Raw genomic sequence first — 16,069 nt, 5'->3', positions numbered from 1 at the left:
CAGTTTGAGTTAAGTCTCTTACATATTTTTGATATATTCAAATTAGTAATACTGTAAGCACAATATTATCTAAAACTGGAATTAAGTTCAGCACCCTATAACAGCACAGTATTACAGAGCCAGAGGTATTGTGGACGTTATTCATTGAAGCATCAGTGACTGAATCATCTGAGAGATGTATAATGATCTTCTCTAACATGGCACTTACTATCAGGATAGTTATAATTTTCCCCAAAACAATCTCCTCCCATACTTTTTTCTAGAAATACACTAATTGAAAGAAGAGTTTATGAAATAATCACAAACACAGAAATCCGTTGTGTGATCATCCATTTTCTAAACACAAAAAAGCATTCTGATCAAAACAAAAACTTCTGTAATTCTGCAATTTAAACAGAAACACAATATCCAAATGCATAATTCTAAGTTGTTGGATCTACCACATATCAGTTGTTAGAGATGCAAATGTATTTATCAGTTTACTTCTGAAGGGGGTTTGACTTAATCAAAAGTAACATGCAACATGTTTAACTGATGGTGATCTGTCAGAGAATAACAGCTTCTCAAAAAAGAAAAATTCAGAAATTTGCCTATCCTATTTTTTGTGACTACTTCCAAGTTGCTGGCCAACTGATGCACTGGCTGCTAATACTGCATTCCCATTCATTGTAGATTTTACAGTGCTAGAAAAGCAATGGACCTGGAAATCTACTTCCATGAACCATAATGCAGGTTGTTCCTATTTTGGACACAACCTATAAACTTTATATTTGGAATCAAGGTTAAGAGTTGGAATTGCAACAAACAGGTTCCATAGATTCCCCACATTTTTAAACATTTTTTTCAGGTGAGTTCTCTGTGTCTGTTAATTTATTTCAAGTCAGATGTCCCATAAAACTGCAACAGTATTATTATTAATCTATAATTACTTGTCTCTGAAGCTTTGTTTATAAACTTAGTACATCCCTGCTAGGTAATTTGTGCATGTTTCTTGGTATGGTTTGATCAAAGTTCTTGGGCTAAATGATAATTTTCACATGTACTTAAAGTAGCTGAATGACAAAAAGTAACCGTATTATCATTGCAAGACTCAAAAAATAACATCAACCCATCAAAACCACCTTTCCTATGAACTAAGAAGTCAGTGTCATGTTTTTCCTACTTGCTTAATTTGTCAAAAGTTCCAGGTTACTGTACCCAAGAAGTTACCTGTGTTTTATTTTCACCGCCTAAGAAAATATCACAGTTATGATGTCATAATTTGCTGTGCACCACTGCATGGCATTGCTTTATTGCTAAATACTATTTAAAAACAGCAGACAGAAATCAACTCATTTCCTGATAATTTTAAGAAAACTGAAAACATATTATTCATTGTAGAATAGCCTGCACTACACAAGCTGTACAAAAGGGTTTTCTTTTAAATCACTTCAACACAAGAGATATTAAACTGATAAGAACAGATACTACACTTGATTATTACAACCATAACGATATCAACAGACTTGTATATAAACTGTTACTGTGGAGCTGCTACATCTGCAAATATAGCAACAGAACAATAGCAAAACCTCTCCAAATTTAACACTGCTTAATTTAGAGTCAAATCTGGGGCAAGTTTGATCACTTGTATTGCTACAGGATCACACATATTTAACATATTTAACAGCTAACTTGTGCTTGCAAACAGCAGGTCTCTCCCCTTTTTAAAGCAGCTAAATAAAAAGTACATGTGTCCATACCTAGTCAACTATATGTTCCGATAATGGCATCTACTAGTAGTATCATGAAATTAGGAACATTAACAAAGAAATCTTTAAAAAAGAATAACCTAATTAAACCAGAAAATATCCACTCACTGAAGGGAGCAAAAAGAAACTGGATATTTAGTTTTTCCAAGTATAGGAGTATCTAACTAAAGTTATTAATAGTCAATATGCTTTTCCTACAGATAGAGGTGTTTCACTAGGTAAACCTGCACTTTTCTTTTCTATCTACTGAAGAAGAATCCCTTCAAGTATGGTGATAAATCTTCGCTGCAGATTGTACCTAAATATATTTTAACTGATATTTTGAGGGGGAGGGGTGATGGAAAGAGGGAAACAAAAGCTATAATATAGTATGCTGGTGTTGCACTTAAACCCCTGGAGACACTAGACCTAAACAAGTGTAACACTAAATAGAATTTAGCCAGACAGAGAAACTGGAAGCAAGTATCTGTGGCAAATACAACTATATTAACACAATTCAAAAGTGACCATACACCATAAACCAGTTGTGCCATATTAAAAAAAATAACTAAATAAATAAATAAATCAGGATTTATGGTGACATCATAAGCCATAAGTTGAAACCACCTAACACTTGTAGCCAAAGACAAATAATACAGTTTATTTTAAATTAATCTTTGCTTATCTTTGACTTTTTGTAAACTTATGAACATACTTTACCAAGCAGATTCTGACAATTGCAATTTCACCAAACTGGCTACAGAAATTTATGTATTCAGTACAAGTTTAAAAGCTACTAAGTGATAAATAAGGTATGAGCTAACTAAATAGGAAAATGTCAAATCACACTTATCTATAAACTATGGGATTTTTATATAGTATACTATATATTAATATACTTGACTAATATAGTAAGTAAATATATAAGACTTAATGAAAACTGAATAAATACTAAATTTTACCTTTTCTGGATTGTAATACAATGATTTCAAAGTGGTAAACAAAGGTGGGCAGCCTTTACTGAAGTTAACCCTCAGGAACTTATCCATTAGTTCTCTAAATTTTTCACCTAGAAACAAAAGTGTACTTGGTTATACTTCAACAGTTGTGAGTGTTGTATACTGAGCAGTGCTTACATTCATATAACTCTGTGTTAACCTCCAGTAATTGGAAGACGCTACAAAGAGGCATTATTTTGACTACTCTTTTCAGTTATTTAGAGGAGATAGAGGGAGACATTTAACTTGTGCCCCAAAAAGGGTCACATAGGAAAAAAAGGGAAAGAAAAAACTCCACACAAGATATTTATGGGACCATGATTTGAGATACAACTGTTAGAAATTATTTTATAACTTAGTTGATCAGAAGACTAAGAGGTCAAGATCATTTCTTTCTTTATCAAAATATTGGGGGAAAAATTAATGAAATGCTTATTTCAATTAATTTTTGGACAAAAACTATACTATTTATTGCGATATCTTTTCCAGAAACCTAATGGCACTAAAGTTTCTCCAAATTAGTACTTTCATAAAGAAAAGGATGAGAAACTGCTTTGCTACAGCATGCAAGTTTTTGCAATTTCAACTTTTTATCCCCTGCTTCACAACAAGATGAGCCTATTAAGAGTTCTGGCTACCTTGAGGCATGTTTCTCTAAAATACTAGCTATTCTGGGGAGTGTTTCTCTAATTCTTCCCTGTGGCTGAAGCAGTAAAGGAGGGACTTGAACCTTGGGGCCCTCATACCCTACGAGTACCCCTAACCACCAGGCTACAAAGTCCATTACATATGGATAAATATTTATTCGGTTAACAAAAAATAGCAACTCTAGTGACTGGTGGTTAGGATGCTCAGCTGGATTATGGGAAAATAAAGGTTAATTCTCTGTTCCAGTAAATATTTATACAAAGAAGAACAACTCCAAAAGGAAAGACTGAGAAACCCATAACAGAATAGCCACCAGCTTGGCAGTAGGCACTCACCAGGGTTGAGAGAGACTGAGGTTGAAATCTCAGTTCTACATCAGAGAGTAGAATTCTGAACCTGATTTTGATCATAAATTCTATCCTGCTGAGAATGGTGCTGAAAATGGTAGACACGTTCCTGCAAAAAATAACTGGGTTTCTACAAATCAACATTTTCCAACAAAATGCTGTTTTGTTGGAAAATTCCTGACCTGCAGCAGTCACAAAAATATACGGATGAGTCAAGTGGGAAAACAGATACGGTACAGACATTAAAATAAGCATTTATTGGACTGAAAAATATTTATGGCTATCACTGTATTCAAAGAGTGCACTGTGTTCAGCAAACACACAAAAACAAATTAGATTATAATTTAAAAAAATAATCTTGTATTTTACAAAACAATACAAAATGGCAACTTAATGAAACATCCTTTGAGCCGTCTCCAATTTGTGAGAGGATAATCTTGCTTTCATTACTGCTCACAATGGGCAATGAGTCTTTATAACTATACCTATTTCTCATTAATAGAATATTGCTGAATGTAATAATGCAGTCCATTGAAAGAACATCCATGTTGATATTAAGAAGTTTTCCTAATTATGAAAAATTGAAGAAAAATCTTCAATAGGATGGCAGTATATTTTCCTGTAATTTCATGTTTTCTTTCTCCACTTGCTATATAGTGGAATAAATAAATGACATTTGCTATTAGAGGATAAATAGTAGACTCCTCAAACCAATCTGAAAAATTAACAACTTGATTTTGGCCCACCTGTTCTTAAAAAAAAAAACAACCTAGAGAATGGAAAACCTGGGAAACTTCAGGGGCACGAAAAGTAGCTTTATTTGTTGCAGAGTGATAATTTGGCAGTCACAGAAATATTTAAAGCAAAGCAAGCATACAAATCAAAAACACATTGAGAGTCCAAGAGCAACAAAACAAGAGATAGACTAATTCAGGCCGGATAGTGCTTTCAGGGATGAGTTGCTATGCTAAACAAGCTGATCTTATAACCTATAGTTTTAAAGATAAGCCCTAGAGATACATTTCTGGAAATGTGTGCTGTCATAGTCTCCATTTGCAAGTGAATGAAGATGTAAGATTCATTTACAAAAAAATTTCTGCTAGCATTACAAATATACCAGTTACATTATGTCTCAGATGTACTCAGGCAAAACTCAAAAAGTAATTTGCTCTTTTCCAATTTAAAAATTGGCTCATCTTTTTCCATTTTAGAAAAGTTCCCTCCAGAGTTGAGAACACTTTTGTCCCAAGTTTCAGTACAAACGATTTTTCTATACTGAATATTAATATTGCATAGTTCTATAAAATTATATCAAAGTATTTGAAAAAAGTTATCTATAGCACAGCTCAAAAACTAAGCACCTCATACTGGAAAGCTTTGCCGATCTACCTTTGAGCTAGCACTCCTTGCCAAGTTACCTGCAAAACAGTGCTTTTTCAGACTTAGCTGAATTATAGTAATTCTGTCACAAAACACTGTACTTTGGTGCAGTTTAAAGGCTGAAGGTTTTCCTGAATGCTGTCCCTAAAGACAGCCTAGCCTGTCTGGTGTATCATGAAATTAACCCCATTCTACCACTGATTAATTTTGATCTCATATACAGCAGTTTCAAGGGGCTCAGAGTAACCCAAATGAAATACTTAAACTTCAGTTTGAGATAGTTTACTACCAACCATATTTTAAAAGATTTTTTTTTAAAAGAGAGAACATTGTAAAGAAGCCTGCATAGTAGTTTGTTTGAATCCTGAACACTAAGTAGCTCTTGCAGTTTTTACTTGGGTTCCCTCTAAATTTTGCAAAGACAAACTTAATCTGTCAGTCAATAATACAAAGACAAAACTCTACAATTGTATTCTTTTCCCTCCGTAACATGGCAGTTGAATGTCATCAGAGTCTATAGATATTTAAACATACAAAAAGTTAGATCTAGTTCCTTAATACAACAGCTTACCACAGTTTTGCATCTTATTTGAAGAACACTAACTCGGCCTTTGCTTTTAAGCCATATATATGCATTACAGTTCAGAGCACTGCATTGCAGTTTTATCAGTAAAGGCAAAATTATGTAGCTGGTACTGCTGCTTTAGAATGCCCAACTTTTGAAATATACTACTGACATGTCTATAACAAATGTGCACAAGTCTTCCAGTAGCTGAAATAGGTGTAATAAACAGATATCCAAAATTTAGGGACTGATGGCAGCAACTTAAAAAGAATGGAAACTATGGAACAGATATGGAATTTGTTACCTGAAACAAAGTTTAAAGGTAATCTTCTAGGTGAAACTGCTCTGGGATGTCTTTTGCTAACTTCTTCATAAATCTGAAGCCTCTCTTCTAAGGTGCCTATTATCAGTAGATATAATAGATATAAGATATGGAGAAAAAAAAAATCTACTCATATATATATTTTTTAAAGAACAACAATTTAATTAGCTTTACTTAGGCAAAGGTATGAAATTAGTTTAAAACAAATTTAAATGTCTCAGTAAATTTTAATTTAATCAAATCCATTGATTAATCCAGAGATATAATGCATTACAGTATCTTATGCATAAAACATACAAAAGTAATACCATAGGAAGTATACTTTTCTTCTGACACTTGATTGTGAAAGAGTGCTCTGGTATTTGTAAAATAAATGGCTTTCTATATTTTTTTCAATATCCTTGACTTATAAGAAATACGAAAAGGATTTGAAGAGTTACAATGCTAATCTTTTTTAAGAATGTTAATATGCAAATAAATATACAACTATGGCCTAATACAAAAATCCTGTTGGCAGCAGCAAAACGGTGACAATACTACCAATTCTAACACTCAATATCATATCAAGTTTAAGTAGTTTTGTTTTCACATTATACTTTCTTCCCACTCCTCCCAATTCCCCCATAATATGCTTTGGAGCTCCAATGTGGTTATAATGTCAAAAGAACTGATCTATGGTTTTTAAAATGTTAGTTTCACAATCATATGATAAATTTTGGCAAAGTGTTCCAAGTTCATTAAGAAATTGTAGTAAAGCTGAAAGTTAACAAAAAAAATCTATAGTCTATATTATAACAAGTGTTTAGTAGTCATGCCTGGGCCTTCGTTTCATAAACAAATCCTCATGTCTCAGCTCTGAAGGCAGGAAGAAAAAGCATGTTATCTATTGGCTCCAGGTATACATAATTCTAAGAGGAAGAAATTCAAATAAATGCTTAAATTGGAACTAAAGCATATAAAAACCCTATTTTAAATCACAAGTTGGAGCTCCAGAACTTACCATGGGGGAGGAAATAGTCCTAAGACCACCTAAAAAATAAAGTAGTGCTATTAGTTTTATAATTATCCTAGTTCAAGTCAATACAGGAATTGTACACATGAAATATATACTACAAATCTAAATGAATTATTTAGGAATAATTACATGTTGACAGTGAAAAGTATTTGTTATATCAACTCAATAATCAAGTTCTTTGCCAGTTTAAATATATAGGTAGTAAGCAAAACAATTTGGATACAATGATCTGCACGCAAAGGTTAACCATGGTCTCTACATAACACTGTACACGGACTTCAAACTAACACTGCTATCATTTGCTTTTACTCAATCTCCAATCACATCTGAAAACCTTATATACCTTGACAATTTTAGGTTTTATAATATTTCCTTATATTTAGAAAAAAACCTAAGATGTATGAAAGTGTAATACCTATACAATATCAATCAGTAACATTCTTATGGTCTTATGATTTATGATGTCATCAGAATAAATCCAATAAGTCTTTGTGTTGTATATAAAGTGCGTATAGCACAGTAGACTACATGTATTATTTATGAGGATACACCTCTTGTTAATTGATAAGGAGGTAAATATTTAAGAAAATTAACATTCGAATTTCAGTTACAGGTTCCAATAATTAATTTTTAAAAAGGGTCCAAAATTTTTTTTTTTTTGGTGAAACAGCAGAATAAGCATAGGAGTTAGCTTAGAAATATTAAATATCCTTATTATTTCTATTCCCCTTTCTTCCACAAGAAGGCTAATTTGTGTTAAAATGAAGCACCCTTAAAAATTCATCCCAAAGGAAATTAAAGCAATACATTATTTGTGCTTGGGTTAAATAGAAAATTTTCTACAAGCCTTTTGCAAGTTGATAACTTCATGAAAGTACATTAATGTAACATGATCGCATCAATCTACTTCATGAGTCAGGGAGTAGTGACTTATGGCTCCATTTTCAAAGAAGCATGTGCCAGGGAAGAGCAGCTCTAGAAGGCACATGACAAATAGCCATCCTTAACTTTGACCTTTAAAGAAACCCTTGGTGTTAGTATTTACACACAGAGATAAAGTTTTCAATGAATACACTTCTAATTCAGTAAAATGTGACTACCAAATGTTCTAGTTCAGAAGACGCACAATTCTTTTCTGCCAAGTTCTAACTGTTTTGCAATAGTAAATTGAACATTATTTGATTAATAATTGCTTAAGGAGGTAGAAAGTAGCAGTATTACTTACTAGGTTGTAGAGCCTTTTCCAAACCTTCATAATAATACCAGTTTTCTGCATTCCGATCAATTAGTTCTTTATACACTTCACCAGCTTCTTTTAGTCTCCCCAACTTCAATAGCATTTCTCCTAAAATAATGCAGTTACACAAACCTCAGTTAAATGGGAACCACCTACTTGTGGTTTATGGCTAAAATTATAAAAAAAAGGATGTTTAAAATTAAGCCCAGTAAATTGTCTTTGGATATCAAACAAAAGGTGGCTTGATTCTTCAGAGATGTATACTGCCTCCAAGGGCATGGACTTTGGGGGCATTCAGAACTTCTGAAATAAGGGCAGTTATATACTTTTGTTTGGCTGCTGGATTTACAAAACTAACTTTGCTGCCCTAGACTTGAAAATAATACCCCAAATTATTAGGAAATAAAGCTTACAGTTACTGGATTTGTGTAATTGGCCAAGAAAGATGCAATACTAAGGCTGAGACTTTACTGAAGCATATGCAGGATTCTCTGAGTTCGGGTCCTCACAAAAAACCAAAAGTCAAGCTATCTTCATACAAGTGATTTAAGGGAGGATTACAGGATATCAGTAGAAATATCAAGGAAGTCCAGGAACTTCAAAATGAGGGCCAATCATGTTTATTTCAGGTTGCTGTAATAAGCTACAATCAGTATTTTGGAGTCAGCCACCTCCCTTATTCGGCCACTTAAATGGCTTTGCATCTTTTGCGTCACTTAAGTCCTCTATTTGCTCCCCTATCTCCTTGTACATGGGCCATTTTACTGGTCAGAAAGAGAGATACACTGGCTAGTCACAGATGACGGCATCTAGGATCTGGTGCTACCAACTGGATAAAGAACCATCAGCAAGCTGTGAGTAGGGGAAGCCAACCTTCAGTAGGTAATTCCCCAGTGTCAAACAGCCAGTGAATCCCTCCCCAACTTTTTCTTCTCAGGGTTCCCTCAGACTAATAAAAAAGTAAGCATATGAAAGAGCCAAAGCAAAAGCTCCTTAACAATGCAATAGGTGGTTGTGACAATTGGTGGCCAGCCGTAATATACCCATATTTTACATTAAATTGCAATGTCAGCTTTTATAGGTACACTGACAAAAGGGTTATAACAACATAATGGACAAGGAATATCTAAACATGCTGACTATGTCAAAATTGTATATATTAAAGACTCCACTTGATGAAAGCAGTGCATGACTTGTAACTGAAAACAGAACACTGACTTTTTTCTTTTGGATGTAGTTAAAAGGATGACAGAACCTGCTATTTCAAGCATGAAACCACCACTTTCAGTACAAACAGTGCATTCAGATACTTACTTGCAGATACAGGCAAGTAGAAATTGATTATTCTAGTTCTAACTTATGAAAATTTACTAAACATACATACATTAGTGAATGGTATCTTTAATGTATATGCAACACCCATGAATTGTCCTTAGTGGTAAGGAGTGCCATTTCACATCCAAATATATTGTCATCATGTATCAGATTATACCACTCTAGCTTGCTGAGGTTTATTGCGAATAAAGTGCCAAATTACAAATCTAGTATTGATACATTTGAAATAATCTCTTTATGGATCTTTTAAAGTTTCAATATACACCTCATGGTACACCACATATTCAAAACCCAGGAGACAGTTTGGGCTCTTTTTCCTGAACTTTTACTGTCAAATTTACTGAATTGTTTTAGCAAAACTAATACTATTACACTTAAATTTTGATGCAAAAAATGGGGAAAAAAGCAACTTACCTCTGATTTCTTCTACTATGAGCTTATCACATATTTGCTTCTCATATGTTTCTATATGTTCTAAAGACTCTTGAAACAGATCTGCCTCTCTCATCACTTGATTCTGGTATAAAATAAGTTCACTATATTCATAATCTATTTTATTAGGAGGAATCTGAAAAAAAAAATGGTTAATTATCACAAACCATGCCATTTGCAGCTTGGCTATGAACAATTTTATGCAGAATTCAAATATCAGTGACCAGAATACCCACGTGTTTAAAACATAAAACTCAAGTATTTAGTTAAAAATAGCAAATGAAGGTGAAAGAGCTCTTTGGATGGCCCCCATTATAAAGGAACTACCAGTGAATAGAAGCATACATCTTACTCTCCCTACCTCTCCACCACCTCTTACCAAGTAGATGACTAAATCCGTACTTGTGTCATTCGAGCCAAAAAACAATACAACAACCACCACCACCACCACACAGGAGTCTCACTAATGTCCCTCCTACTACTCAAACACTATATGTATGGCCCCAGGTACTCCACAGCAAGCTTGATTTAAATTCTGGAGCAGGAAAACTGAATTTTGCAGGGCTTAAATTCAGTAAACTGGAGATTCCAACCCAGATTCTCTCTCATGCAGCACTGTGGCAGCATATCTTGGTAGCTACAAATCTCTCAAAGTAGAGAGCACTCCGCTTCATGAAGTCAGTATAGTTATCCCACAAAAGAGATAGGTTTCCCCTGAATACAAAATGCATGCTAGGGTATGACAGTACTGCTGTACTCTGGCAATTTTAAGTGGAAGATAATCAACTTGAGAACCATTTCCAATGGACTGAGAAATACAAAGGACTTTGACTACAGGCTGAAGTAAAAATAGCAATTGTTACCCTGCTGCTACACCAGCCCTTGCTGAAAGGAATTCCCTTTCAGCCAGAACTTTTTTTACTTCAATCTTGGAGAAATATCCTACATTCACTAAAATTCTTTCATACTAAATGCTCTTATACCCTGTTTACACAGAAACCACTTCAGCTAACTTTAGGAATCTCAAAAGGTGGAGCTCAGCAATTACTGAGTCAATAGTCACAGAAGAATTTAGGATAGGAAGAAAAATTGTCTTCATTTCAGACCACGGAGGTATTGAACAGATAAATGTATGCAACATATCGATTTCCAAATAGATTTAGAATAAAACACAGCAGAGAGAGCAGAGGTCAAAGGAAAAAGCTGAATTTGCTAAATTATGTATAAATCTTTTACTCCTTTATTCTACTTTGTTCTGATCAAACTTTGCACATAAGTTAAATTAGTCACTAAAGTGGTTAATCGGCCGTTCCCTGAAAAGTGCTTTCCCTTCTTCTGGGGGGGCAGAAAATTAAATATTACATTTGTATTAATAAACTGACTGAGATTACAGTTTAAAAACCAGCAGAAAGCAACTCCATAGTTATGAGCAACTCTGACGTGGGTTATAAACTGGACAAATTCCATCGCGCCTTTCAATTTTCTATATAGCTTTTGCTTAGTTACATTTGTAAAAGTTTAACGGGGTCCAATAGAATTTTGTTCTCGTGGTTCCTTTAGCCATAGCCATAGCTAAAAGTTTAACATGTCAGCAGTTACAGACAGAGAAGTAAGTGTGAAGTTCGTTCCATTTAAAGGAAGCTCCTGTCATACTATAATTTGCAGGCCATCGAAGGAATGTCATCAGCGCCTGCATTTCTGACTTTCTGAAGACCTACCCCCTCTCTTGCTCAATCCTCCACCTCCTTTTTAAGCATTTAGATAATAAAAGCTGTTGTGAAGCAGTCAGCATTACTTGACAAACCCTCAAATGCAACTAAATGAAAAAGTAATGCTATTTAAAAAGTATGTCTGCTCTTTCCACAGACACCTACAACTACCACATTGCACAGTAATGTCACCTTAAATCTTTCCTCTTAGGGAGGCCAGTCTTCCATCATTCACTTAACCAAATTATCCTCCAAGCACTCATTACTAAAACAAATATTTACAGCTAATAATATAAAAAGTATATAATTTGACATCAGGTTATATAGCTGGCAAGCTAATGATTTGCTCCTGCACTACTACAACCACCTTACAAAAGCCTTCATCACATTACAGCTGCGCAGTTAAATAAGGTTGGTTTGACAAGACACTTTCCATAAAATGTTGACTGACATTACTGTATTTACTCCATTCCAAGACAAGCCTCTGCCGCCACACCCTGCCACACACACACGCGCACGCACACACACAACATGGTGAAAAACAAAGCCTTGTCTTGGAATCGCAGATGAGGTGAAAATGACTGACATGCAAACAGACAAGCCATCATGGATTTAGCACACAGGGAATGCAGAGGTAGGTGGCAGCAGGGAGCTGAGCAATGAGGCACCAGGTAGAGGGGTAGGGAGGCAGTGGGAGGGAATGCAGTGAATTACAGGACCCAATCATTAATGACTGGCCAAAACTTAAAAAACAGGCACTTATGGTAAATTTGGCAGGACAAGCATGGGGGACAGAACAAACACCATGATAGATCATGTCACAAGAAAAAGGGAGAAAGTAGCAGTACATATGTGAAAATACTGACAGAAATGAGGGGCAGCTACAACATGAATTTTAAAATGAAAGTTGTACTATGCTGAAAAAAACAAAACAAAACAAATAACAGAAGCAGGAAGAAAGTATAGTGTTACTGAAGCTAATGTGCATTGATGGAGACAGTTAAAAGGAAAACCAAGGATGCTAAGTCCATATGAAAGTCATTCACTTTCTTGAAATTGATAAGCCAGTTCTCACGTACATTAAAGAAGGGATTGAAGGAATGCCAGTGACCCACAAAATGCTTCAACTAAAGGGATCACAAACGGTGAAGAAATAGCAAAAATTCAAGGCAAGTAGTGGTCGCATATGCAAATGATGCAATGTAGTATCTTAGCCCTGTAATGAAGGCCACTTGCACAAATGTTACCACTGAACTTCAGCAAAAAATCTTTAGAATTCCAGTGATACATTACTGAGCTTTGCAACACTCATGATTAACTACTTGGCCAGACAGAATAGACTGGAGTCTTATCAGCATTATCTGACATGCCAAGCAACATAAGTTTTGACAAAGGTCAAAATTCATAATTCTGAGAAATACAGAAAATGAAAAGTTGTGAAATACAGTGATGTTAAAAGTATTGGAGGACGTAGCAAATTACCACCTTAAATAATTTTGAAACAAAAAAAGATTGTGCCAAAAAAAAAAAAAAGTTGCCACCAGGATTTAGTTGTTTGGTGTCAGGGACAAGGGTGGTTTTCAAGTGAACTGATGAACGACCAGTTAGATATTTGTTACGTAGAACAGGAAACCTGGGGCACTGCTAAAAAAAAAAAAAAAGAGGAATGTTAGCATTAGAATCATTCAGAGGGCATTTAACACCAGATGTGAAAGCAAAAGTTTGGTCAATGAATTGTGATCCTGTAGTCATACCTATTGGTATGACATCTCAACTCCAAGTACTGGATGTTATAGTAAATAAACCCTTTAAGGACAATTTAAACAGCACTCAGATTGGCTCTTGGCAGGAAACCATGCACTTACACTTGGTGGGAAAATTAAGCCAACCATAGTACTGATTTGCCAATGGATTCTGAATTACTGGAAAAGGGTATTTTCAGAGTCCTTTATTAAAGGCTTCAAGAAGGCTCCAATGCCATGGATGGAACTGAAGGCAAAGGTTTGTAGGAAGATGAGGGAGAAGATAAGAGCAGTGAAGACAGTGAGAATAAGGATGTAGGAACTAAAAAAGAAGCAGGACTCACTAGGATTTTCTGGGCAAAACCTAACACAGATTGAGATAATGTTTGTTGAATATACGACTTACTAGTTTGTTAGTAGGTCTGTTTATATAAATAACAAAAAGTTTCAATGTGTGGATTTTAATTTTTGGAGAGTGGTAGTCTTGGTCAATTGGACAGTCTTGGATTTGGATAAATGCTAGAGGTGCACTGATACATCGGTCCAATATCAGATCGGTACCAATATAAAGAAAATTGACTGCATTGGAAATCGTCTTTTTTTTTTTTTGACTGATTGGCCAAATAATTGGCTGCATAAATGCTCCATGCATGCACACAGCTGCAGCGCAGCACGTAGGAAGCAAGGAGCACAACCTGACAGCTTGGAGAGCTGCGTCCAGCTAGTAAGTGTGTTGTGGTGGAAGGGGTGGGGGGAGGGGCAGATCAAGGTCCCCATGGTGAGGAAGGGAGTGGGGCTGGGGTAGGTGCTGCCCAGCTGGGGAGAGGCGGGGCATGGGACAGGTGTGGCTTGTCCAGGGGCGGGGCAGCTCCTGCTACTGTGTGCACTGTGGGAGAGCTGTAGCCCCCCCACAGCCCCCTCCCAGAACTGCCGCCCACTCCAAGCGCAGATCCGGGGGCATCCGCCACACCCCTCCCCCCCCCAGCCATCCTGGGGTGCACACAGCTGCCCTCCCCTCCCCCTGCATCCCCACACCCCCCAAATGGGTTGCAGCTCTGTCCTGCACCCTGCCCCGGCTGTGCAGCACCTGCCCCAGCTCCACTCCCTCCCTCACCACAGGGGCCTTGATCTGCGCCACCCCCCCACACCCCTTCCATTCCCCCAGAACAGACTTACCAGCTGGACACTGCTCTTCAAGCTGCTGGGCTGCATATCGGAAATCGGATGGGTATTGGCCAATATGCCTCAGTGTCAGCCTCAAAAGTCTCTATCGGTGCACCCCTAGTAAATACTGTTTATTTCTATCGTTTATGTAATGAAACACAGATCAGCTTTAGTCCCAGACAAAACAGTGGAAATACCGGACTAAGTAGCCTAGAGCAGTGGTTTTTAACCTTTTTTCATTTGCAGACCCTTAAAAAATATCGAATGGAGGTGCAGACCCCTTTGGAAATGACAAATGGAGGTGTAGGCCCCTTTGAACTTTAAGAGTATCCACATACTTTTAATTGAACATAGTCATTTTTTGGGACTCCTTAGACAGTCCTCAGACCCCTAGGAGACCATGGAGCATAGGTTGAAAAACCACTGGCTTAGAACAAAGCTTGTTCATACTTCTAATCTTCATGAAAATTAGCACTCTTCCAGTCATTTAGAAGCACCTCAGTATTCCAACATTTCAAAGAAATTAAACAGAGCGCTGTCAACTTGAAGGCACAAGATATCTGGGCCTGTTGATTTAAGTGTTACAAATATTTATCCCAAGGTGATGGGTTTTAATAACTGAGGAAGTCAATGGACTGCAGAAATATTATTTCATTCTCATGCAAGTATATAATCCTCCTCTTTTTCACAGGCACTGTGAAACAGGCATTGTGTCCTTCACACCTGTAACCACTTAGCACAGGGGAAGGCAATTATTTTGAGCGGAGGGCCGCTTACCCAGTTTTGGAAGGCTGCTGAGGGTCACATGGGTAGCCCTGCCCCTTGACAGGTGTCCCCCCCCCAGGTCACCATCTTGGGACCAACATCCCAATGTCTTGGGACCAATGTTCTAGGGTCAGCACTGGTGGGGCCCAAAGCGGGGCACAGGCTGGCAGGGGTCCGTGGAGCCGGGCTGGGCTGCACCAGCAGGGAGGGGGGAGCTGGCCCAGCTCCATAGAGCCCCTGCCTGCTGGGACCCCACGCTCCTGCCACCGTTCTGGGCCCCACCGGCACTGGCCCCGGGGCACTGGTGCAGGCCCCGTGCTCCCACTGATGCCCCGCCCGCTCACACCCAGTGCCCCCCAGTCCCATGGTACAGGCGGGGGGCAGCACACAGCCCTGACCCCCTGCTCACCAGCAGGAAAGAAGCTGATGCTGAGCGTGGGGGAAAAGTGGTCCCTCACCTGCCCCATGGCCAGCACCCCGCACTGCAGGTCTTCGCAGCCCGTGCAGGGCTGTCTGGAGCAAGCACAGGCAGCTCCAGGCAGAGGCTGCAAGCGGCTGCAGTGCGGGGTGCTGGCCATGAGGTGGGCAAGGGACCGCTTCTCCCCATGCTCAGCACCAGCTTATAACCTGCCCCACTACCAGCCCGGCAGTGGGGCCGGGTAACAAGGTGGTGCTGAGTG

The 16,069-nt window shown here is 37.4% G+C and overlaps 1 protein-coding gene across 1 annotated transcript in view; it reads right to left on the bottom strand.

Moving 5' to 3' along the window:
* The window catches only part of NAA16 (N(alpha)-acetyltransferase 16, NatA auxiliary subunit), a 73,302-nt gene that overhangs the window by 42,094 nt on the left and 15,139 nt on the right, over nucleotides 1–16,069 (bottom strand). The window contains exons 6-9 of the mRNA XM_025196148.1: nucleotides 9,992–10,145; nucleotides 8,231–8,350; nucleotides 5,973–6,068; nucleotides 2,693–2,799 (exon numbers count right to left, since the gene is read on the bottom strand). Of these exons, the coding sequence (XP_025051933.1) occupies nucleotides 2,693–2,799; nucleotides 5,973–6,068; nucleotides 8,231–8,350; nucleotides 9,992–10,145 (477 nt within the window). The remainder of the gene's footprint in view (nucleotides 1–2,692; nucleotides 2,800–5,972; nucleotides 6,069–8,230; nucleotides 8,351–9,991; nucleotides 10,146–16,069) is intronic.

Source organism: Alligator sinensis, unplaced genomic scaffold, assembly GCF_000455745.1.
Source record: "Alligator sinensis unplaced genomic scaffold, ASM45574v1 scaffold59_1, whole genome shotgun sequence".
NCBI lineage: Eukaryota > Metazoa > Chordata > Crocodylia > Alligatoridae > Alligator > Alligator sinensis.
This window is presented reverse-complemented; position numbering and strand designations above follow the sequence as displayed.